This window comes from Rhagoletis pomonella, unplaced genomic scaffold (assembly GCF_013731165.1).
Source record: "Rhagoletis pomonella isolate Grant_MI unplaced genomic scaffold, Rhpom_1.0 Rhpom_scaffold_00006, whole genome shotgun sequence".
Taxonomy (NCBI): Eukaryota; Metazoa; Arthropoda; class Insecta; order Diptera; family Tephritidae; genus Rhagoletis; species Rhagoletis pomonella.
The window spans coordinates 50493753-50521100 of record NW_023458560.1 but is presented as its reverse complement, the minus strand read 5'-3'; the positions used below and the strand labels follow the sequence as shown (position 1 = coordinate 50521100).

The 27348-nt window shown below is 31.0% G+C and overlaps 1 protein-coding gene across 1 annotated transcript in view; it reads left to right on the top strand.

Moving 5' to 3' along the window:
• The first annotated feature begins 341 nt into the window (after positions 1 to 341).
• LOC118740910 overlaps positions 342 to 27348 on the top strand; it is a 76401-nt gene continuing 49394 nt past the window's right edge. Inside the window, exon 1 of the mRNA XM_036472663.1 lies at positions 342 to 453. Within this exon, the coding sequence (XP_036328556.1) occupies positions 342 to 453 (112 nt within the window). The remainder of the gene's footprint in view (positions 454 to 27348) is intronic.

Sequence of the window (27348 nt, the reverse complement as noted above, 5' to 3'; positions counted from 1 at the left end):
CGCGCGCGCAAAAATAAAGAAAAGCGCTCTAGCAAATAAAGACGATTTGACAGCGGATTAGCGCAACATAACAAATTAACAGTTTTACTATTATTGCTAATCGGTCGAACAATCGGGGTACGCTAACCCCACAAAACCACCAAACTACCGACTAACTACAAGTCAGTTACAGAAACGTTTGCCGGCGTCATAAGTGGTTTATTGCTAAGCAAATAGCATAAAATATAAGAAAAGTAACAACCAATAATAATTGAAGTAAAAACGTTAAACAAATACATATAATTTCATCGTCAACGGATTAAGTCGCGTACACACCCAATCATACATACTTACATACATATATGGCCAATACAAAAACAACAACTGCAACTACAACTGCAACAGCAATAAGCAGTGAGAATCAATTCTGTATGCAATTAAATGCTTCAGAATTAACAGCGATCATTATGAAAGGTAAGCGTTAGAAAAATAAAAATAAATAAATCTCTAAAGAGGAAATAATTATGAAATATTACATAGAAATATAGGACGATTTAATAAGATCAGAGATGTTCGCAATAGGGCCAAATTGTTACATGCGCTGTGTGGCAAGTCCGTGTCATCTAATTCAGACCATAAAATCAAAAAAAACACAACTGACTTCGACTTAAAAAATTTAATTTCTACACTTTCTGACTTTAAAAATTTTATGACTTTTATTTGATAAATATACACTTCAAATTTTTCTTAAAAAAAAAAAAAATACCTCACTGATTCCTTGCCGGCGGCTGATAGCACATCATCACTGACAAATTCGAAGATATTCTGTTCGTTCTCACGAGAGAGCGGGTCTACATAGCCGGAACTTTTTATAAGCTTTATAGCCGTGCGAGGACTGTTAAATGCATCATTACATATAGTCAATAGCCTCTAGGGAACCTATACCTCTACTAAGTAGTCCGATGGTTGCATTTATCAAATCAATTCAGATTAGACAACTAAATATTAATGGGATTAATATCTTTTAAATTACAAAGTTTCGGCTAGGTGTTTTTAAGCATCGATTTCGAAGAAAAAACTTGTATGATCCTGTGCTTGAAATATGCTTTGATAATACTGCCGAAATTACAGATATTGTACATACATATGTAAACCAGTATTGGCCAGAGTGAAATTTTTTCCACAGCGCTCGTCTATATAAAATGCGTGCGGCACTCGAAAAACCTCCGCCTCTGTTGTAGAACCAATTCTCCTGGGAACGTTCCGGACGCTTATAGTGTATCTTCAGCTAAAAATCCGTAGATTTTTTGTAGTATACAGCGATTACTATCTTGTGTAGAGATTTCCATTTTTGCGTCAGTTTACTTATCAAAAATAAGTCTTGCAAAGCTTAGCATTCCTACTGGGTCAAGATCATTTCAAACAGCAAAGTTTCGGCAAAGGGTTGGTCAAATTCATATTTTGAAACATTGTTTAACGATTTCAGTGGAACATCGCCTAAATTCAGGTCTTTACTTGGAAATCAATACAGCAAACAAAACAATTTTTGTTAGAACATTAGAAAACCTTCAGTGATCCTCACTAGTATTGCTTCGTGTGTTCTGTACTCTTCAACAGATAGGCTTCAAATCGATTCGAAATATCTGTATTTGACAACAGATTAGTTTAAAATCAAGACGATCGTAGAAAAAAGAGAAACAAATATTATAAACTACTTGACAACAGCTTGGATTCAGGTAGAGACGATCGAACCAATAAAAAGATTTTAAGTAGTTTGTAACAATCAGAGACTTTTGTGCTTGTGAACAGACTCAAGTGTTTAGTGATCTTGATTCTCCTGCGGTGGGACCCAAAAAAGTTGCTAAAATGATTATCTCATTAAATAAAACGAAAGACCTCTCTTCAAAATACTAGGAAAAAAGATACCTTTAGTAATCTCTATGTAAAATCATTACAGATGCAGCATTTTTAGTGATCTACGCCTTCGTATTTGTAGGCAAGGTGATCTTACGCCGATCTTACCATGCTGAAATAGCGCGATCTCGGTTTCAAAGAAATAAAAAAAAACTGAGACTGATCATTAACAAGTTTCGATAGATCTGTGATTTCAGGGAGAGAAGTAACTCAGACTTTGAGCTATCTAAAAATGCTTCTAAATGGTAGCAAGATCGATTCCTTAGTGATCCCCTTACAACTGATAAAATATTTTATGCTCTTCAATATCATTGCCTAGTTGACACCTCTCAATAGCAGCTGTAGGTAGCGAGTAATTTTCATAATTGCTTTGCTATCCAAAGATAAAGACTTTTCTAGAGAAATCATGAGTTTTAATTGAACTCGGCGTTTGCGGTGAACTAGTAAAGAAGAGATTAAGCTTTGGTACTTCCTAAAATGACAAAAAAATCATTGTCAAAGTGTTAACTCTACTGATCCTCGCTATTGTGAATATAGTAAGGCTAATGATTTTTACTTCAACTTCATTGAAAATACAGTGGCATCAACAAATTTTGCTGAATAAACATTTTCTACGATTTTTAACTAGGAGACAAAAAAATATTTTAAGTATGATCGTCAACGATCCTCAAGGAACAGATATACTAGTATGTAATTTGAACAACCTCTTCCTCGCTATTGTGGCTATAGTAAGATCGATATTTTTATGCTTCATGCAAGCTTAATAGTTGTAGTTGAAAACACTTTGACCACAACATAGATTGAATATTTTGATACGATCGCGATTTTCGAGGCAATAAAATAAAACTTTGTATGAATGTTAACGATCTTCGAAAAAAACAAACAAAAAAAAACAACAAATTAGAGCTAAGTACTTTTATAAATCGCCCTATCTTGACTATGGCAAAACAAATTTTAGTGTGATCTTTAACGATCTTCGAGGAACAAGGCTATTTTCAGCTACCTCTTTGTTAACGCGACTTTAGGAAAACCGATATTTTGGAAAGAATTTTTACTGCAACGACCTCAGGTATTGAAGGATCAGTACGCGTACTCTATATAAATGCTACCTTATGAAACAGTCAAAGGGATATATTGACCACTAGTCACAAAATAGAACCACTCAAAGAGTCATTGAGACACATCTTTAAGTTAAGTATAGTAGTTAACCCTTGATTTAATATGAGATGATCACGAAATGGCTATAGAGTTACTGATTTAAAACTACTTGAGAATTTTTTGCAAGACATTTTTTATTCCTTTTCATACGCATAAAATATCAGCGAGAAAAAGCTAATGTTTTCTGATTAATTCCACCAGACTTAACCAATGCAGGAAGCAAACCAGTAATATAAAGCTTGACATAATAAGTTGATCAGCCGGAAGAAGAGTGTATAAAATCAGTTTCTATCTATGCAAAATTAGTCCGGCTTACGAGTAGTTGCCTCTAGAAGCTGACCAATAAAAAAATAATACGAGTAATATACAGAAATATTAAATAATATGAAAAGAAGAACACAAAAAAAAAAAACTCAATACAAGGCGCCTTAAACGCCACGTGCTGCTAGTAGCTACTTACTTAAGCTGCTAATCTATAGCATTGCCCCCTCTTTTTTTTTTGTATTTGCAACTTGTTAGCACCTATGGCGGAAATACCACATGTAAGCTGGCAATTTTCCACAGCAATCAGTTGAAAAAACTTACTCAAGCACAACAGCAGTTGCACTTTGACCAAAACATGCGCTTAATAGGTGCACACATACAAGCGCAAAAATGGTTTGTTACATGCACACTCACAAAAAAAAAAACAATATTTACATGAAATTACCGACTTATACAGGTATTACGTCTCCGTTTAATTAGCGGTTTTGCAATATTTTTTGTTGTTTCATACGAGCAAGCAAGTATAATCGATTGTGTATTTTTTATTATGCCAATAGCACTACAGTAGATATATGTATGTATGCACGTCGTATGTATGTGTGTCTAAAAAATATTACATATTATTATCAGCTTCTACCTGAGTTGATTTAATCATTTAATTTTCACGCACACTAAGCACTAAACGACAATACTGCGAGTAGAAGCACCTGCGCGACAATTACCAACTAACGGTATATACATACATACATAGTAGTTTGAAGAACACTGTAATGCTTATCTAACAAAACGTACAAAAATTGATAGTTTCGTTTTCGCACAGGTGTTCAGTCATAAATACTTGTAATAATGAACAGGGGCAAGGTGGCAGCAGTCATATCGCTGCTTTTGGGTTGATTGTGCTACAACGCGGGTACAAGTGTACTTACTATGTAGGTTAGAGTGGAAAAAAAGGAAAAATTTATCAATCAAAAAAGGTTGAAAAATGTGGAATTTTTAGAAAGACGCTGCCCAAATAAATGCCACACACGGAACTTAACTGCTCATATTTTAAACTTTTTCTCAAATAATTCACTTAAGTTAGTGTTGAATATTTTGTAATTTTGTTGGACAGCTTAATTAAAACATTTCTTCTATGCTAAATTCTTACACTAAACCATAAAAAGGAACTAAGACCGATAAAAATAAAACAAAAAAAAAAATGTATGACTTGTTAATTTTTTTTTAAGCAACAACAAAAAATTTAATTAAATATTTTTAATAATTTTTTAATGTATAAAGAAATGTAGGCCTTGTTAAATTTTTTTTAAGCAACAACAAATGTACAAACATATTTTTTAATAATTTTTAGGATATAAAAAAATTTATCAAATGTTTTTTAACTATAAAATTAGTTACATACAACTATAGTTCATCAATAATATTTTTTGAGCTTGAGACAAGTTTTTTTAAAAAGCTTAATATGAAACTTCGAAAAAAATTCTAAGAAATTAATTTAGAATCTTTAACTGCGGGGATTTACCGGCAATTGAAGTGAAAAATTATTTTTTCCCTTTTGCCAGTTTTTCTACTAAATTAAAAAAGCATCTGACTTGCATTGATTTCGTGAAACTGGCTATAAATGTGAATAAAATAAATTTTTTTTAAAAATGTATTTCGAAAATTTAAAAAAAAATTTTAACTTTTTATAATTATAAAAAAAATAAATAAGAAAAACTCTAATAGCCAGTTTCACGAAAGCTATTTAAGTGAAAAATGTATTCTTTTTTATTCGAATTTAATATGGAAAATTACAGAAATTTTCATTTTTCATATAAATTGCTTTCGCGAAATCGGCAGTAAATTTAAATTGGTGTATTTAATCTATTTTTATATCAATTTTTCCGCGGAATTCAATGCAGCAACATTTGATAAGAGGTTTTGAAGAGCTTTAAAAAAGTACCATATTTGAAAGCGACTAGTATGTAAACAGATAATGTCGTGGCAAGTACACTAACAAATAATTCACGGAACAATTATTTAACTAAAATAGTTGCAGTAATAATTGTAGTTGAAAATGAAAATAATATATTACATACATACCAGGAAGCGTGAGCAATTGGTCTGTGATGGTCGCTAGTCGTTTCGAAGATATGTGATCATGAATAAAAATAGTGACTGCGTTTAAAGCGAAAAAGCTATTTGTCGATAAATGCACAAAAATTTATATGTAGCAAACTCTAGAAACTTTTGAAAATATTGAAATTTATTTTACGATTTTTTTTTAAATTTTGAAAAAAAGCTAAGTTAAATATTTTCCGGTCGATAGATGAAAAATAACTGAATTTTTAAATTTGAAAATTGAAAAATTAATATTCAAAATTTTTGTTTAGCCAAAACTATTTTGTTAAGCTTGAAATTAAAGAAATTCAAATTTTCTAGTTCAAAACAAAAAACACCTCAAAATCTTTGATTAAATGTGGATTTATACTCGTATTTTTTTCATTTTCTTAAATTTAATAATTTAGAAAAAAATCAACAATTTTTTTCAAAGCCAATTTCAAAGTTTTGAAAATAGTCTAAATTCGAAACTATAATATAAAGTCAAATCGAAAAAAATAACAAAATTTTAAAGAATGATTTTGATTAAGAGTTATTTCGGCCATCGAAGTACCTGAATATTTAAATTCCCATTTTTTAAACTTTAAAACTTTATGATTAAAATACATAATGTTAAAACATATTCCAATCACAAATTTTATTTTTTTTAGAAATTTTCGAAAACATAACTTCTTATAGCCTACAGATTTACATATCGCGAACTTTCATAGATTTCGGTTTAATTTCAATGAAAAAATCAAAACTACATAAAAAATATGCATCAACAATTTTAATTTTTGCAACTTGGAAATTTTGAAAAAAATCAAACAGTTTATATTTAAAATAAATATTTATATATGTATCTAAATTTAAAGATATGTAGCAACAAAAAAGTTAAATTAAATAAAAATATGGAAAAAATTTTAAGAAAATCATAGACAATTTCAATTTTATAATGTTCATAAAAGGTATCATTAGCTTAACCAAAAATTTTCTGTATTTTGTTTTAATAAAAAATGTTTTTTATGAATTTTAAATATTTTTCTTTAGATAAAAAAAAAATTAAATTATAAAACCTAAATCAAAAAAGGTAAAATAATGTATATTAAGATCACTGCCGAATGGTATGTTGTTGTGATGGTGATATAAAACTGTAATTGCCATAGTGGAATTTTTTTAATTTTTAAATCAATTTTAAAAGTTCAATGTTTTGTTCAAATAGTTTTAAAAGAGAAATCTTTTATTTAAAAAAATTCCATGCATTATCTTTCATTAGGTGCGAAAGAAATCAAAAAAAAAAATTGCAAAAATATATTTACATATGTATGTAACAAATACACAAACACATTTGTACGCACGAGTACAATCCGCAAAAATGGGTAGACCTGCTATCTAATGACGATCTTAAGATGGTTAAGATCTCTACAAATACATTTTGTACACGATCGCAAAAGCACACATGCATGTAAGTATATATGCGTACATACATACAATCATATACACACAAAGGTGCCAAGCAGATAATTAGCTAATTAAATGCAAATAATAAAAGCAGGAAAAATAAATAAAGCAAAATCTAAAAAAAAAAAAATTTGTTCAGCTGAGCCAATCAAAATTTGCGTAGGTTGTGGTGCTGGCACAGCGCAGCTACAACAACCAATTTTTTTGGCCAATCAGCGGGCAAGAAAAAAAAAACAATATGAAGAAACAATAAAAAATGAAAAAGCAAAAAAGATAAAAAGATAAAAATTCAGTAATTGAATGCAATGAAATAATTTTGCATAAATTCATATAAAATGGGTTTTGAATTTTTTAATTTTGTTAACAATTTGAAATTTTTAGTAATCAAAATTAATGCGGCTGGGGAAGATGATTTATGTAGGTATAAGTATTCGAAACAAACTTAAAATACACATAAATGAAAAAAAAAAAGAAATTTTTTTGTTTTAACATTTTTAGCACTTTATTCAAAAACCTGTGATTTACGGCACACTAAAATATGAATATTTAAAAAAAAATATATTACGAATTTCATTGCCCAAAAAAAAAACACAAAATATGTCAGTTTGTATGTATGTATGTATGTATGTATTTATTCAGCCCCTTACACGTCACAACTTGTTGCTTAATTGCATGTTGCACAGCAGCTATTTCGTGCCGCTTAACAAAGTGCTGGGGAATAAATGCCGGTAAAAGCCAACAACGTATGTATGTATTTACTTAGGTTCAATTTTGCCACATAAATATTAAAATGTATCAAATTACGCGCACAACAAAGCGCACCAGACACAGGTAACATCGCGAAAGGGATTATGCGCGCTGCTAAAGGCTATAGGTCTACTATATAACTACATAGCCAAAAAGACGTAAGCGACATTTATTTTTGAAAATTTTATTTTTTACGCAGAAATGCATCTAGATGATCCAGGAACATTTCTGCATCAAAAAGAGAATTTTGAAAAAAAAATGCCACATATGCCCTTTTTCGGTTAGGGCTCGATATGTATGCATGTACATATGTATGTAGCTGCACCTTTAGCCTGTGCCTGTTTACAGGCATGTTCTGACTGCCTGGCTGTCACCACCACCTGTTGGCGTTTTTTCGGCTATCTGATTTATGTATTTCACCTTTCTTCTACATTGCTGACTACTTTTTGTGATTGTACATTTTTCGTTGCCGGTTTTGCGGCTTTTCGTTTATTGCTTCAATGTCAGAATTGCAAATTAATAAATTTCTCGAATGCACTGCTATCAAATCGAATTAAATTGGCACATTGACTTCTCGAATTACAGCTGAGTAGGGGGAATTTTTTTGTTTTTGCTAAATATGTGGCATTGTTTCTTGTTTTTTTTTCTGGCTCATTCTGCTCTGGCCAGTTGAAGTTGTTTGGGCAGTATTTCTTGATTTTTCGGAATGCTTTTAATAAAGGGCGTATTTTTTTTTTAGAAGCTGAAAGTTTAACATAATTTGAGTGGTCAAATTTTACTCCGTTAAAAGCACTTTAAAGCATTTAAAAGCTGGAAACCCTCAGTGACTAAAGTAAATACATACTGTAAGTTAAGCAGCGATAATACTTATGTACGTAAATATGAGAGTGAAAATGAGTTAAAGTTCGATAAGGATAACTATCGATAAGTATATCGAAAAAATATCGATAAATGTAATACGAAAAAAACATCGATAAATATAACTCTGTTACGATATTGATAAACGCGGTGAGGCAAATGTACACCAACAAAGCAAAAACGAATGCGATAACAAATTATTATCGCTAGGTACGATAATGTATTCGATTCTATAACGATGAGCACAATAATAATGAAAACAATGAGTGCATATTGAAAAAAAATATCGATAAGTTTAACGCAAAAAAGCATCGATAAACACAACTTTAAAATGATATCGATAAATATGAGAATTTAAAAAATAACAAATATCTATGTACGTATCTACATAGGTATATAAAAAATTATCGTGAACACAAAAGTGATATCGAGAGCGATAACGAACAATTATCATCGATTATCAGAACGCACACGACTCAATGACGATAAATGTGGTTAAAAAAGGATAAAGATGTGAATACCTGCATATCGGAAAAAGTACTGATGGAAGTTTCAATAAAAAAAGAAAAAAAAAATCGATAAATGTTATTATGGAACGTAGTCGATAAATTTGGCGATAATAATGGAAAGTATGTAGGTAAGTATATAAAAAATGAGTACGATCGATGACCGACGACGATAACAAATTACTACGGCTGATTATGAAAACGTATATAATTCGATAACTATGAAAATAATAATCATAGTGATCACGATATAGTACATATCGAAGGAAAAGTCGATAAAAATATCGCTTATAGGGTCGGTACAATACAAATTTCCATTGTTGTAGCGGTTAAAACTTATATGGATCGAAGAAGAAGTCGATAACAATATCGATTACTGTAGCGATAAACGATAAAACAAAAATATCGATAATTGTGTCGCTAAAATCAGATGGACGTCGAAGAAAAAGTCGATAACAATTCCGACTTATGTAACAATAAGCGATAGAACAAAAATATCGATTATTATATTGTTGATAATCAGATAGAAACAAAGATAAAAATATTAATGCAGCTATTAATTAGCATGTTGCCACAAATATCGAGGCACATGTGGATAAAACATGTCTACAGCAGGCATTTATCGATAACTGCTTATTGAATTTGAACCGCATTTGCTAGTTGCAAAGAAGAAATCGGCAACCAGTGGAAACTTACTTTGAGAGCTGAAGGGAATTATGTTGTCTTCTAAATTTATTTATTTTTAAAATCTGATTATATTTTTAGTTATGTTTTGTTGTCATGTTATATTATGTTATGTCATGTCATTTCAGGTCTAGTCGAGTCATGTCATGATTTATTAAGTTACGGTATGCTTTGTTATGTTACGTCATGTTATGCTTTGTTATGTTATGTTAAATTATGTTATGATATGCTATGTTATGCTATGTTATGTTATGCTTACTTATGTCATGTTAAGTAATTTTTATTTTATTTTTATTTATTTTAATTCAAAATTTTTTTTAATTGTTATTTTTTATTTTATTTCATTGCATTTTATTTTAATTTACTTTATTCGTTTGTGCTGTATTTCATTTTATGTATTTCAAATATTTCACTTCTCTTCACTTCATTTAATTGTTTCCCACTTTTAACATCAATACCTGCTAAGCAGCGCAACACAGCCCAAATACCGCTGAGCGCGTAATAAATTCGAACGCGAATTGCTCAATCAGTTTTACAAATATAAAATTTAGCGCGGTGAAGGTGCGAATTGTTTTGTTGGCGTCATAAGAAATGCAAATTTGGTCGCTGCCAATCGCATATGTAGTATGTGTAGACGGTATTTTTTCTTATGTTAATTTTATTATTATTTTATTTGTTTTGTTTGTCATTGTGTGCGTTTTTCGTATTTATTTAACAAGTGAGTGCCAGACGTTCACCTGGTTACACGACAGTGGCGGCTACTTTGTCTACGCGATTGACCTCCGCATAACACATAACCACAAAATAATAAATAAATTTAAAATACAAAGTGGCAAAATCAATTTTTTTTTGTTTGTATGCTTGCGAAATTTCGATTGCTTGGCATTTGTAAGGCAAGACAGTGAAGAATTCGATTCAATCGAACTGGACGGCTGTGCAAATATAATTTTTGTAACAGTGGCGTTTTTATCGCGAAAGGTTATCAAACTTTATCGAAAAATGCTTACACAAATTACTGAGTGAGGGGCTAAATATTTTGCAAAAGTTGCAATTGGGCGCAAAATGTGCAAAGAAAATAGGTCTATGATTACTTACATAAGTAAAAAATGTAGGCAATAAAAAATAATTAATTTGTACAACTCACTAATTTTTTTTAACATATTTTTTAATTGCTCAGTTGTGTATGTACGCATTTGTTAAAAACAATTGTTATTTGTCTGACTTGTTTACTTAAAAACATGTTTATTTGTTCCCTGATTTGCAAAATAATGTTTTGTACTAACTGCTTTTTTTTGCCTGCAGCGATTTTCTTGTTTTTTATTTTGTAATTTTGTAGGTCATTAAACGCCTCACTTGAAATTCGTATGCAAACTGCATTACACTCGTAAACAAGAAAAAACATTTGTACAAGCCAAAAGTCAAGTAAACAACAGCAACAGCAACAGCAACAGCAACAGCAACAGAAACAGCAACAGCAAAAAAAAGGCAAAGCCAAATGGAAAAATTTGTGCATTCTTACAATGCAAACTATACGCCAATAAAGCGCTTGTTGAATTAAATGAACAAGTGGAATTAAATGTGTTTGTCATGTAAATAAATTTAATGAAATACATAGTACGTACATCACAATATACAAAACGCACATTTAGTGCAATAGTGTCATAAGTCAAAAAATATAAATTTTGATTTGAGTATGCAGAAATTACCGCAATCGCTTCTTCAATGTTGTGTATTCATTATTTCATGGCGGTATCGATTAACAGTAACTCACTACAACAAAATATGTATTCATTTCTACTACAAGAGTATATGTAAATTCAAAACTTTAAAGCCGTTTTTCTCGAGTTTTACTTTTTTGAGTTATGGCATTTTTGACGTAAATAAGCTATTTGTACCTAGTTAATATTTTTTTTTTGTATTTGTAACTTTTTTTCTTTTAATTTGTTAGGTTGTTAGTAAGCAAATTAAAAAGCCGCAAATATGTACATACTTTATGTCACATGAAAGGGCCAATTAACAGCGACAGCTCTTAATATTTGTATACATGCTAAAAACTAAGAAAGCTGTTTTACACCCTTTACACCTCACTCGAAACGAGCAGAAGGGCTGCTTGATTAACAACTTGAGAGATCAGAGGAAAAATACTTACAACTGTACAAGGGATGCAATATACTACTTGGCGTGCACATGGTGAATAAATCATGGCATGTGACGTGGAACATCTGCTAAGCCCATGTACAGCTTTTGGAGTATTGCAACTTGGCACTTATTCTCCTCATTGAAGGAAATTGCACAAAACAAAGGCTTGACAAATTTTTTAGTACTTGCTAAAGTGTGCTTTTGTTTCGCCAAGGACTGGGTCTAGGAATTCCATTTTTCTTAGCCTCTAAGTGCCAAGTAATCGTTTATGTGAGATCTTGAGAATTATCGCAGCCGATCTAAACCAAACATTCAGTTTCAGTTCTTCGGTTCACTTATATTTCATATATTGATATACTTTATATGTATGCCTAGATATACATACACTAGGGCGGACCTTAAAAATATCAACATCTAAATTTTGTGTACCCCCTGGGTATTTTTTATCGATTTTGTAATCGATAGTTTTAACTATTTGGTTAGCGATATTTTTTATCGATTTTGTTATCGATATTTTATGGAGTTTTTATCCATATTTATCGATTTTGTTATCGATATTTATCGCTTTTGTTATCGATATTTATCGATTTTGTTATCGATATTTTTTTTTTGTTGATTTTGTTATGGATATTTTTATCGAGTTTCTAATAGATGTTGCTACCAATATTATTATCGATTTTGCTATCTAAATTTTTATCGAATTTTTCATCGATTTCGTTATCGATATTTTTATCGGTTTTGTTATCGATATTTTATGGGATGTTACTATCGATTTTGTTATCGATAGAGTATAAAGATAAAAATGAAGACAAAGGAAAACAGAATAATATAAATGTAGTTAGAACGAACAGGGGTTAGACAAAGATAGAAAAAAGACAAAAAATGTAACCTTAAGAAAAAGCAGATGTATGTATGTATATTGGTTATGAGACAAAATAGATATGTATGTAACGTAAGTTTCACTTCCCAGTGTGTCCTTACTTTTTTTAAATAGAAAAAAATTTTCACTTGAAATCTGATGATTTTTACATATTCGGCCTTATCGAATTCCATGTAAAAAGATATTCTCACAAAATTATAAAGTAAAAAAAAATCCCCCAATTTGATTTTTTTGCCTGTAAAATTACGAGAATCGGTGTTAAGGCTGATTATTGAAACTTATTCATATAAATTCATAAACTCGCTGAGCTATTATAGGTGGTCAAAGGCAAAATTTTGTCGAATTTTCGGGATTAACAAGTTTTTTTTTTGAATTTTGAAACTATCTTGGTTGTCTTTCTTTTGTCCGTATAACAAAATAAAGAGGTGACCCATGTTGATTTTTTTGAAGGACCACCGTAACATACACTTACATATGTATAAACATTAACAAACGCATATTTTTAATATTTGTTTATATTTGATCAGCGAATTTTCAAATACTCTCGTAATGCTGCTACTCTTGAAGGTACATTCGTTTATACTTTTATATACAAACACACATATGTACTTGCATAGATATATGCCAATAAATAATAACAATAAAATCTCAAATAGCATATTAATACGAATGTGCACAAACACTCACACACACACAAACATTCACTCCTAACCAATTTGTATAAACACTGGCATACAAACAGGCGTGCAAACCCAGAGCCACACAGAACAATTAAAATTCCACATACTTAACAAATGAAACAATTTTGTACTCGACCACTTCTGGCTGCCACCACATGCCACATACATACATACATACAAACATACGTGCATATAAACACAGACTCTGCGTGTGTGTTTTTTCTATAATAAAATGCCACCCCCGCTATGATATCGGAAATTATTTGTATTCGTATCGCCTAACAAATTTTCAACATGCCATTCAACAAACAGCAATAATAACATAGAAATTTATGTTACATAGGCGCAAGAGGAGGTAGGAACCAAAAAAAAAAAAAAATAGAAGGAATAAAACAGGCACGAAAGCAGCATTGTAAAGGAATTGAAAGTGCTGAGACTAGACGATTTGTGTGCGTTGGTTGTGTGCGCTTTTACGGCAAGCGAAGCGAAGGAAAACAGATGTTGGCCGCTTAGTTGCTTTCTTGCTACTTGTGACTGTGACTGTTCGACTTGCCTCCCTGCCGCAGCAATTGTGGCTGTGGGGTGGGCCTCGTTGCCACTGCTCTGGCTGTGGGCAACCGATGCGTAACCGCGTGCCGGAGAAAAGCGGCCTGGCCTAGCGAGTGGGAGGCCGCTCATTTGTTTTCCTATACATTGAACATTTTTTTAAGAATTTTTGCGAACATGTTTGTAGTATTTATAATAATTTTTATATGCGAATGCCTTTGCAATTTGAAAAGCAAATAAAATAAAGATGGTGAAGCCGAGTAGGCAGAAGAAATTAGCGCATTTAAAATATAATTAAAACAGGTGCGGGGCAATAATAAGCAATTGGCGTGCAAGTAATTGCGTTGTTGTGCTAAGTAATGGAAAACAGGCGGTTGGTGAAATGTGAATGAATAAAAATAAAATAAGCAGAAGAGTTTATTGAAAGAAAAAAAAAAACTGAATATGAAATGAGGGAGTGAATAAAAAAATTGCATTAAATATGCTTTAATTTCTTGACTCACATTTTTCTGCTACTGATAACAATTTCGATATGGAGACTATATATAATGACTAAATTAAATTTTATTTTTGTTAAAAATATTTTTTTTTTTATAATTAAAATAACTAAATCATAATGTACCACAACTAAAAAGTATACAAGAGAAAAGTCGTGAAAAAATTCGTAAATTTTTGTTGTGAGTAGATGAAATCTCTAGAAAAAATTTGTACCAAGAATTACAGAAAATTACAATTTTTCGAAGTTATGTCTGAAATATTCACTACGTTTATATTTTTGGATTGTAATATTGAAAATCCGATTTTTTTTATAAACGAAAATCTCATTAAAAAAATTATCCCGGTTTTAATCCCGAAAATACCGAAAAAATTTGTTTCGTGGAATGTAAATATTTTCTGGTTAAAAAACAAAACCTACTCCATCCCAATATGAATCCCGAAAATCTCGAAAGCTTTTATAGAATTCGTATGATTTCATAAAAAACCAAAAATTTGAAGCCGATTTTATTTCCAAAAAAAAATTTGTTCGTGTAATTTATATACTTTTTGATTAAATAAAGCTATTTGAATTCTGAAACCCCAGATCTTTTATTCATGAAATGCAAATCTAACACACGCATATGATTTTATAAAAAAATCATTAATAAAATTTCATACCGATTTTAACCGAAAAAAATATTTGTGTTCGTGGAAAATATATATTTCTTGACAAAATATTCATTCATTCCCGATTTGAATCCCGAAAATTCTGACTTTTTTTAATGGAACTCATATTTTAAATGCTCATGATATTATTAATAAAAACTTATTAAAAAAACTCAACCTGATTTTAATCTCGAAAATCCCGTAAAGAAAATTTATGTTTGAGGAACTTATGTACTTATATATATTTGCTTATTAAAAAGTTATGACATCCCGAAATTCCCAATTTTTTTTAACGAAATTCGTATGCTTTTATGTAAAAAAAACATCATTAAAAATTGCCCCGACTTTAATACCGCAAATTCCGAAAAACAAAACTTTCTAACTGGAATTATATATTTTTGTTAAAAAAAAAAAACTGTTCAATCGTGTATAAATACCGAAAATTCCGAAAAAAGTTTTCTATAATGGAATCCATAACTAAAATCCCATATGATTTTATTAAAGAAAAAAAAACCATAAAAAATTTGTATCTCAATTTTAATTCCGAAAATCTCAAAACAATTTTCCCTTGAGTAACTTATATAGATTTTTTTCGGTTAAAACAAACAAAAAAATATTCGATCCCGATTTAAATCCCGAAAATTCCGAATTTTTTTTATGGAATGCACAATTAAACTGCCTATATGATTTTATAAAAAAAAAAAAATAATAATTGTAAAAATTATCTAACCTCGAAAATCCCGAAATATTCCTAACTGTGCCTTTGTTTCCATAGATATTGCTCGAGACTAAAAATTACCTTAGCTAAATATGCAAACCGAGTTCTAATGGCCGAAGTTTCCGAAGCATTTTTGTTTTCGAAAGAATCTATAACCTCAGAAAAAAAAAACATTTTTTTTGGTTATTTTACAAAACTCTTGTTTCTGCTAATGACTTTATCCAAGCTTTTGCAATTTGTCCGTCATATATACCTATATAACATACAAACGTACATATGTATACAAGTACACATGCCTACTCAACCAATATCCTTATGACTCATCGAGTCACACTCAAAAATGCCAGATGACTACAATAAACCCACAAATACTTTCTGCAAACTGCAAAGAAAAAAAAAACGCACTTTCAATGCTATCAATTACATGCGCAAACAAATCAAAGCACGAGTAGCAAAAGCAGCTGCTAACTGCAACTTTCGAGTGTGGTATAGTGGTGTTGAGAGGGGGTGGCGCATTGTTCTCCAACAACAACCATTTGTGGGCAATACTATTTTTGCCTGGGTCATCGCCACTGCACAGCTGTTGGAACTGTGGTTGCTGCCGCACTTGGTGGCACTTTGAGTTGATGGCCCACACACACACACACCCCCATGCAAATAAAAATGCCCACACACCCGATGGCGTCACTCTACAGCGCCATCGTCGTCGTCGTCGTCGTCGTCGTCAACGGTCTGTAAGCACACAATCGTAATAAATCCAAAATGTTGACAAATAATTTTTCTTTTTGTTTGCTTTGCATTGTTTTTCGTTATCATTATTTTTGTTTGTTTGCGAAAAAGAGGAAACAACGGGGGCACAAGGGGCTAAGCCAAAGTTGTAATACAATTGCAATAACAATGGCGAGCAGCAAATTTATTTGTATGTAGTTGAATTTACATAAATACATAAGTTGCACACAAATGGTTTGCAACAATCGCTCGCATATCAATTTATGCGCACAGCAGCTGTGCCAAAGGGGAGGCAGGATGACTGTGTGTACTTTATTTTGTAGAGGAGGGAGGTAGAAATGCACAAGTGGTATGGAAAATTAAATCGAAGCGAAAAGTTAGACTGTCTGCATTGAGAATTCGAATTAATTTTTTATTTTTTTATTTGGAATCGGGTGCTTAAAAGTAGCAAACCAACTGATGTCAGTAAAATTTTTGTGTTGCGTCGACAGAAGAAAAAAGAAATTGGGAAAAAGAAAAAAAAAATGTCAATGTAAAAGTAGTAGTGCAGCTGAGAGACTAAAATAAACATACAAGCAAGAAAAATAATTCCAAGTGAGTACTAAACATTTACCTAAACTAACAAAATTTGTACATCAACTAAAAAGGGGGGTACGAATTTGTGTTGCCACCTGCATCAAAAAAGTTCGAACCAAAAATCTTGAAAATTTTTTTTTCAAAATTATAACAGCTATGAGAATGAGTTAGTTCACTGTCCCGACAATTTCGATGTATACTTTTCAGTTCAAAATATGTAGCTTTATTCTTGGATACCGAAAATCCCGAAATAATTGTTTGTCCTTTACAAACAAAAAAATTATTTTCCAAATTTAAGTAAAATTAATTTTGATCCCTATAAAATTCCGAAGATTTCTATGCTATTTTTTTTTTGTTAAAATTTGCTTACTCTATTTTTTTTTTCCTAATTTCCAGTTTTAATATCGAACTGAAAGTTCCGACAACTTCTACCAATTTTGGCAAACAATTTTTGATAGCGATAAAACTCGAAGATTTCCTTTGCTATTTTATTTCACAAAAGGTTTACTCTATACTCTTTTTCTGAGAAAGTTTCTGTTGTGTTGTTAATCCCGAAAATTGTGAAAAATTCTCCCCAAAGCCAGCATTTATTGGTCTCGATAAGAATTCAAATAAAGTTTTCCGTTCCAAATTTATTGCTTCAATACTCGTAAAAACAAAACAAACTATTTAGACTTAGCTTTGGTCAAAAAATTCTGACTCCAAAAATTCCAACGTAAATGTTTTGTTAAAAATTGATTATGCTTTATTTGCTTTTTTTCTCAAATGACGTTTAAAATTCCAGCAGCTTCTACCCAGCTTTGGTCAACAATTTCCAGTCCAAAAAAATCACCGTAGTTACCATTTTGTTAAACATTTTTTATGCTGTACTTTTTTCCTACAAAATGGCAGCCTGCTATTATTACTGCAAATACCGACCAGTTTTGGCTAAAAAATTTTGATCCCGAAGAAATCCGCATGATTTCAAAGTATTTTTTTTTTTTTAATTTTTTTCTTTTATACTATTTTTTCTCAAATATCTTTAATCTTGATGTTAATCCCGAAAACTGTGACGAATTCTACTACGCTTTGGTTCAAATTTTTTCGTCTCGATAAAATCCCGAAACCTTAAATGTCGCTTTTTGTTTAAAATTTCCTTATTAAGCACTTTCTTTTTTGCTTTCCAAATGTTCAATCTCGAAGTCCATAGCGAAAATCCCAATAAATCCCGACTCGCTTAAATTAATTATATTCAATCCCGCTAAAATCCCGAACACCCCACAAAGTGAAATTTTTGTTAACATTTGCCTTTGCTATTAATTTTTTCTTTCAAAAATCTTAATTTTCGTTGCCGATTTCGAAAAACCTGAAAAGTTCTAATGAATTGTTATAAAGAAATTTTGATCCCGATAGATCCCGAAAATTAAAGTGTTGATTTTTTCTTACAACATTTTTCTGATTTTAATTTTCAAAAAAACTCAGTAACGATCTAAGTACCGAACATTTCGAAAATTTTAATAATTTTGAAAAAAAAATATATTACGCTTTTTATTTTTTACTATTCTAAAAAGCTTAATCCACATCTTGATACCCAAAATCCGGAGTTAAATAAAAAATGCTGATTAAAGGTATTTCTTATAGTGCATATACATTTATTCAAACATTTTTAGTCCCGATCTTTATCTCGAAAATCCCGAATAAAAAAAAATGCTGACTATACTTTTTATGGTACATACTTTTTATATTTTCAAAAATGTTCAGTCCCGATCTTGATCCCGAAAACCCCGAACTTTTCCATTATTTGCCTTTAAATTTTTTTTTTAAGCTTAACCTTCCATCATTGTTTTATGAAGGTTACTTCTGATTATATTTTCTATTTCAAACATGACTTTTTATTATTACTGTCAAAAAACCACCAAAATATGTTTTTATGGAAAAAATATAATTATTCATCACAATTAAAAAAAAAAAATTAAAATTAAATAATTTTCACTTTGAAAATCTGAAATCCACTGACTATCCCATTATCATACCTCTTTCTAATGTTGTAAAATAAATTCCACGGGGTAAATTCCCCACCGCTCAACAGTCATCACTCATCACAATCACAAATATTTATTCAGTGAAACGCACCCTTACTTTTTGCTCCCCTAAGTTCTGATGCTGCTGCCGCTACTCAGCAACCCCGAAAAGTATGCTACCAAATTGTCTGTTCGTCTGCTCTTATTTGGGACTGTGTTTTGTTATTGTTGCACACACAAACACACACATCCATGTTTGATTAAATGAACTTTTGCATGATACTCCCCTTGCCACACCACTTCTTCGCCACACACACACACACACACACACACACACGCAGCCACAGCAGCGCCAGAAATATGACTCAAAAAACTGTCATACAATTTATTTGGGCGACGATAACAAATCTCGTCAACAGCTTGGCGGCAACAAACAAACAAAAAACAACACCAAGTACAACAAACACATATGTATGTATACAAACGTATGCACAATAAAAGTTTGGTGTATAAAAAAAAAGTTGCCAAACAATAAGATGAATAAACATAAAACAGCAGCAGCAGCAGTAGCAACGACAACAGCAGTAAAATTTATTTGAGGAAGCGGGTGGGAGGGGGGCCCTGCGCTGGCCACAGCTTATGCGTCGTTATTACAAAAATGAATTGTTCCCTCCCCCCGCCTTGCTCACCCCAAGAAATGCAACCACATAAACTCGATGGAAAAATCATGTTGGCCAACAAGCTGTTGTCACAGCTGCGTTTACTCGTTGTTGGCGTTTGTGATTGCTTTTGCTCACTGCTGGCCTCTGCATCGACTTTTGAGGGTTTTTTTTTTTTAATGCTGCTGTCCAAATTGAGTTTTGCCACAAAACATTGCTATTTGTTACATTTTGCTTTTTGTTTTTTGTTTTTTCTCGCTCCATTGTTTCTATCGCGATATAATAAAAACGTCATGCTGTCGTCGCATGCCAGGCCAAAAGTGGAGGCGAGTTGAGTTGAGTTGAGTCAACAATGGCAACAATAACAAGAGACAACTTTTTTTGCACTTAAGTGCGGGTGCGGGAGCGGAGTGGAGCGGAGGATGTTAGATGAAACGAGCATTCATTACGTGCGACGCAACTGTCATTGTGCTATTAAACAGCTTACTCACAATCAAATGCACTTACACATAGACAGCAGCCAACCTACAAACATACACTGGTTTTACGTTACTCATACGACATGGCTGACCGTTTGGAAATCAAGTGCCGCCTGCTACTCTATCCAGTCAAAGTGGCGCTGGCGCTGATATGGCACGCTCATTTGTCTAAGCTGTTTCGCCTTCTGCTCCATCTGCTACTTCTTATATTTCTTTTTTCTGCTATTCAATAACTGTTTTTATTCGGAGCTTCACTGTTTTTTGGCACAATATTGATTTGCGTGGTTGGTTGGTTGGTTTCATTGGCCATCACGTTTTTTTTTATTTTGGTATTTTTGTCTGTTTTTGCAGAATTCATGAAATTTATAGTTGCTGGCAATTGGTTTGATTCGCTTTGGTTGTGGTTGTTAGCTTGGTTAGTTGGCTGACTGATTGTCATTATGCGCGCATATTGTTGGCGCCAAAATAATAATTCCATTGTTTGATGCCTTGGCATACACGCAGAAACAATAATAGCTGGGCGTATAATGCTGACAAAAAAAAATAAATGGCAATATTGGCAGTGGTAGGCAGCGTATAAGCCAATACAATTCAAATACTAAATTCGCATACAAATGCGGTGCTATCAGCAGCACATCAATTTTCGCACAGAAACAAATTAATTGACATACCCAGTGGGAAATGAGTATAGGCCAAACAAATTTTCAGTAGATGGCGCTGCAGTAGAGATTGCTCTAGAAACCATATTTACAGTTCAATTCGATTTAAATTCAGAAAATATATTAAAGAAATAAATATGCAAAATATTTTTCAAAATTGGCGCCGTTGTAGAAATACATATCTCTAAAAGCGCGGTCTACGAATTCCCAAGCTTTCCTTTTGTGTAACTGCTATTATGAAACTGGTAACAGCAGCAGTAAGCTTCCAATCGGCAACATATTATACAATACATTCAATCTTATGTGCATACATACATCCATTTACTCTCCACCTCTACCCACATTGCCATTGATATATCTGATTTTTGTGACGCCTACAATGCATGAATCGGTAAGGATTTATGGCAGATGGTATTGTACTTTGGATTTGTTCTGGTTTTTTATTTTGATTTTTATCGCACAAATTGTGACGACATTTTTATGCTATGGCCAGTAAATGCCTATAAATTTTATATTTATGTATACAGAATAGTTTTTCCTTTGTCCTCGCGTTTGCAATTTATTTAATACATACTTTCAAAAAAAAGTACATAGATGTTTGTTAGCCTAGTCATGTGTAGTGGGAGGATTACTCATTGATATGCCCCCCCTGGCTGATTTGTGTTGTATGACATACCTACATATATGTATATGTACATATGTACATATGTACCTATATTGGAGTAAATATTTATGTGCATTCAAGTGTAGGCGAGTTTGGGCGCGAGTGCGTATGCTATTGGCAGCGCCAATTAAATTAATGAACTAGCAATAAATTAAAGGCCAAAAATCCGGCGTTCAAATGAAGATGTTTAATGATAGAGCTGGTATAAATAATTTAAAGGCAAAATGTGGGAAAACACTACGCAAAGTTAAAAAAAAAATTACCAAAATTAAACTTAAAAATAAAAGTTATTTAAATTGATTAACACAATACCATAAAATAAATTAAAATAAAATGAAATAATAAACAAATAAATAAAATAAAATTAAAGAAATTAAAATAAAATAAAATAATATAAAATAAAGTAAAATAAAATAAGATAAAGTAAAATATTAAACTGAATTTAAAAAAATTCAAACAAAATATAAATCAAGAAAGATAAAATTTGAAGCGAAAATAAGAATTAATTATAATAAATAAGACTATGTAAAACAAAAAATTTGGTAAACAAAATAAAATTTAATAAAAAAAAAAGTAAAAATAGAAATGCCAAAAAAACTTATAGATTTAAAAAGGGAAATTGAAAACTAAAAAATAAATCAGGCCAAATGTAACAAAATAATAGCAAATAATCAAAAAGTTAAAAAAGTTAATAGCATAAAATTTAAATAGATTAAATATATCTAATATAGAAAATACCATAACAAACATTGCAAAAATAAATAAAAATAAATATATGTAAAATCAAAAAAATAACAAAATAATAAGAATTAACTATAATAAATAAGAGTATGTAAAAAAATTTGGGAAACCAAATAAAATCCAATTAAAAAAAATTAAAAGAGTAAATTGAAAAATAAAAAATAAATCTAGCCAAATGTAACAAAATAATACTAAATAATTAAAAAGTTGGAAAAATTAACAGAATAAAATTTAAATAAATTTAAAATATTTAATATAAAAAATACCATAAGAAACATTGAAAAAATAAATAAATTATGTCTACATATATATGTAAACTTAAAAAAATAACAAAAAATATTACAATTTTACTGGAAAAATACTAATAAAAAAAAAATAAAAATCTTAACGAATTTAATTGAAAAAAGAAATCAATAAACTAACAAACCAGCAAAAAATATTTAAAAATAATCAAAGCTTAAAAAATAATACTTAGGTTAAAATTCAATTAAATGTAAAAAAAATTATATAGAGAATAATATAACAAACATTGCAAAAATAAATATTTGTAAGATTTGAAACTTTTTAAAATATTTGTTCTTTAATTTAGGCAAAAGAAATCTGTAAAAATATTAATCTGAAAATAAATCAAGATTAATTTAATTGAAAAAATAAAAATCTAAATTAATTGAATGAAAAAACAATAAGTAACAAACCAAAACACAAAAACAAACAAACAAACAAAAATTTAAAAAATAAAGTAGAATGAAATAAAATGATGTTAAATTAAATGGTGGAAAAAATGTTAAGTAAAAACATGACAAAAATATTATAAAATTCGTAAAATAATTAGATAAACAAAAATTAAAAAAATAATGAGATAAATACAGATTAAATAAATGTTTTAAAATTAAAAAAAATAAACTTAAATGAAGCGCAGACAAAAAACCTAAATGGAATGAAAAAAATGTTATATTAAAAAACAGAATTAATTGTGATAAATAAAATTAATAAAAAACAAATAAAATGCTATCTTAAATAAAATAAAATTGATGATATAACAATTAATAAAATTTACTAAAAACCTTCAAAAATTAAAACGCTCAAAAAAACGAATACGTAAGCGAAATTTTTTTTTCTAAATTTTATTTTTGATGCAGAAATATTCCTGGAGCATCTAGATGCATTTCTGCATCAAAAATAAAATTTTGAAAAAAAACGTCGCTTACGTTATTTTGGCGGTCAGGACTCGATATGTAAAAAAAATGCCAAATAATTTTTTTTATTAAAAAAAAAATATAGTAATAAAGGATATCTATAAGACCACACTACTGAAGGAAAATTGAGTTAGCCTCATTTCATTTTATGCTGCTTAACCATAATCTTAATCGGATGCCAATACTTATTCCTAATTTTTTAATCTTAGACTTGATCTATATCTTTATCTTTATCTCAATATAAGTCTAAATCTTAATATTAAACTTCTTTTTAATCTGAATCTTAATTCTAATTTTATTCTTAATCCGAATCTGGATCTTTATGGTTATCTTAATTCAAATCGTAATCTTCATCTTGGGCTCAAAATATCTAAAGCATATTCAAAGTTGTCGAAAGGCCTAAAGTAGTCGAGGCTACTCTACAATACTAAAAACTAAAAAAAGGGATGCAAATTTAAATCTTATAATTAATTTGTACATATTAAACTCCGCTCTAGCCAATCAACAGCAAACTCATGCTCTATTTTTAGGATTCTTTTTGTTCACAAACATTAATTTCACGCTTCGGTTTCTCTACAATTTATGAAAATTGAAACTTTTTATCTCTATAACTATAATCACGTTTGAGCTAAAATCCCAAACAAAGTAAAACCTTGATTAAGCATTTCAAGTGCTTTGATCTCTAAACTACACACATGCGTACTTATATATGTACATACATATGTACGACTTTATGGCAAATAAGTATGTGCAGTTGTCCGTCATGTTTCAATTAAATACTCATTCGATATTCTATCTTCATCATGGCAACATTTGTTGCTAACTTCCAAGTGAGCATAAATTCCTTTTTTCGTTGTATAATTATATTGCTAGTGTTGTTGCTCTTCTTGTTGTTGTTGGATAAGCTTTTTATGATTTTCAAAAGTGCACATCTGCTACAGTCACAATGCTCGTACATAATTCACAAAGTTATCAGCATGCCACATCTTCATCCAGCAGCAGCAGCAGCACACAAGCCCACATACAAACATGTGCGCAGATGCAAGTGCTAATAGATGCACACATATAGACGTACATAAATAAAATGTATGCTTGCAACCACCACCACCACCACCACCACCCCACCACATGCTACTCGCCAACAACTTTTGCTAGTAATTCAAGACTGATTTTCCCAGAAAGTGCTGGTAGTGGGGGCAAGCGAGCAGTTGCTGAAAGAGGTAAAGGGGGGCAGGCAAACGGGCAACAAGATGTGGGCAAAGAGAGCGACGATGACTACTATGACAACGCAAAGCGCCACACAACAGCCATGGCCAAAGCGTGACTCACATGCTTGCGAAAAAAAAACAACAAATAAAACGATAAAAGCCACTGGCAAACGATTCGAGTAAAGACAGAGACAGCTTGGTGATGACGGTTGGCGGTTAAAGTATGCCGTCGCGGAGTGGGATGTGATGGCTGGTGGTGGCCCGTTGGGAAACACTCAACTTTCAAGTTTGGATTTTAATCGAACAGATGGCGCCAAATGGTGGCAACAAAAGCAAAAGCTCACACAAAAACACACAGCACACACACAAAATAAAGTAAGACAAATGTGTGAAAAGGGGTCAGTAAGGAAGGGTAGGAAAGTAGAGAAGCTGTGAGTGCGCTGAGAAGGCGTGTAGGTGGGCTGGAGACATGCCACGCCAGGCCGAGCAAATTGTGGAAAATTCAAATTGCTTAAAAGGGCGAGCAGCCAATGCAAAAAAACAAGGAGAAAAAGAAAAGCAATGACTGAAGCTGAGGAAGAACAGCTGCTGTTACTTAGAAGCAGTGGAAGAAGAAGCAAAAAAAAAACACGAGAGCAAACCGAACCATCTGAGACAGCAAACACCCGGTAAATGGGCAGCAACAATGAGTAATCGGCCAGCAGCAACCCACCGGTGATGTCGCTGCTGCTGCTGCTGCCAACAGCAACCAGACAACAAACCATGCCAACGGCTGACACGACACAGCTCCAAACAGCTAAGCAGCCAGCCAACGACCTAGAGGACCTCAAAGAAGACCTCATTGTACTGCAAAAAAAAAACCGACAGATAGGCACACCAATAGACACGCACAACGTGACTATCTTTTAGAATAAATAGGGGAGGGGGGGAAAGACTAAGCAGCAGCATGAAGGGAAAAATTTCATAGAAAAAGGATAGAGAAAATATAGCCAAAAATGCCAAAATAGAAAAAAATTGTTATAAAAAGCGAACAAAAAACTAGCAAAAACATTTCGCCATAGAAACTTTAGCTGCAGCAGCTGACAACAGTTGAAACTGGCAGATTTTATGGCGAGACGAAAACGTCTACTTATGCATGCATGGAGCTTGAATTGGTAGTCAAATTATTTTGGGGGGGGAACAGTCGCTGAGAAGGCCAAAGTTAGACAATCGAATCGTGTGAGCAATTGTTATGGCAAAAGATTGGTCGCCTGGTAGCAATGACTAACAATTGACATACCGCCGAACAAACAAGCCAGCTGGCTAGTAGAGGTTGGATCGCTGCGTGTTTTAAGCTGCTATGCTGTACTTAGTTAAGATTGCTAAGTGTTTTAGGGTTGACTTTTGTCAGGCTGAGTAATGTGATTGCCAAAGGGTGCCCACAGAAAAATGGCTTCTAACATAGTGGTTAAAAGCGTGCGATTAAAAGTGGGAATGGTGGTTAAGAGAATGTGAAGACAGCGGCATAAAAGTATGAAAGAAAAAAGTTTCATCTACTTTTAAGATTTATTAAATTTGGAGAAATTTTAAAAACTGAAATAATCTCAACTAAAAAAAGTTAAATTTTGAACCACTTTCATTTTGAAAAAATTCTAAAGTTGTAAAAAGTTTTCAAATATGTACAGTAAAAATTACATATTTTGAGCAAATTTGTAGTTTATTATACTAAAAACAAAATTAAATTGTGAACGTTTTGGATTTAAAAAAAATTTTTTCCTTTTAAATTATTTAATTTAAGCTAGTTTCGCCTTCAAAATCTGGAATTCCGAAAAATTTCGATTTCCTAACTACACTTTTAGCTTTACTTAAAAACCTTGATTTCTGCAAAACTTCAACTTTGCAACTAACTTTTTAATTTACAGCATATAATTTCGGACCTTTATTATAATTTAAATTTGTTAAAATTTTGAAACTGTATTTGAGTTAAAGTTTTTATATTAAAAAAAAATATATATTCATGTTTTAAAAATTTTTAGGGTTTGAAAAATTGCAAACTTTTCTGAAATTCGTAGTTACATATGTATGTATATATGTAAATAGGTTATTCTAGGACCAAACTTACAAAAATGTTGAAAATTTAGTTTCATCTTTTTAGCTGAAATATAATTCTGGGATTTTGAAACATTTTTACTTGCAGCTAAACTTTTATTTTTTTTTGAATTGCCGATTTTTTTCAAATTTGAATTTTGAAATAAATTTTTTTTCATTTTCAACATTTTTTCAATTTTCAAATGTTCTTAGATGTAAAAAATTTTTAAATTTAGAAAAATTTTCAAATTCTAAAAAAACATGAAAATTGTTAGAAAATTTTAAGTTCAATTCCCTATGTGAAAACCAAAATTAAGGTTTGATTATTTTTTTTTTAATTTTAGATGTATGTATTTAAAAAAATTTTAATTTTAGAAACATTTTCAAATTCTAAAAAAACATGCAAATTGTGCGGAAACTTAATTTAGTTTAATTAGCTAAGTGGAAACAAAATTAAGGGATGATTATTTTTTCAATTTCGAAAAGTTTTTCCCCTGAAAAATAATGCTAAACTCCATAATAGTTTCGTCTGTTTAGCTAAAACAAAATGTTTGAATTATAAAAAAACTTCGACTTTACAGCTAGACTTTCTGATTTTAATTTTTTTTTAATTTCGA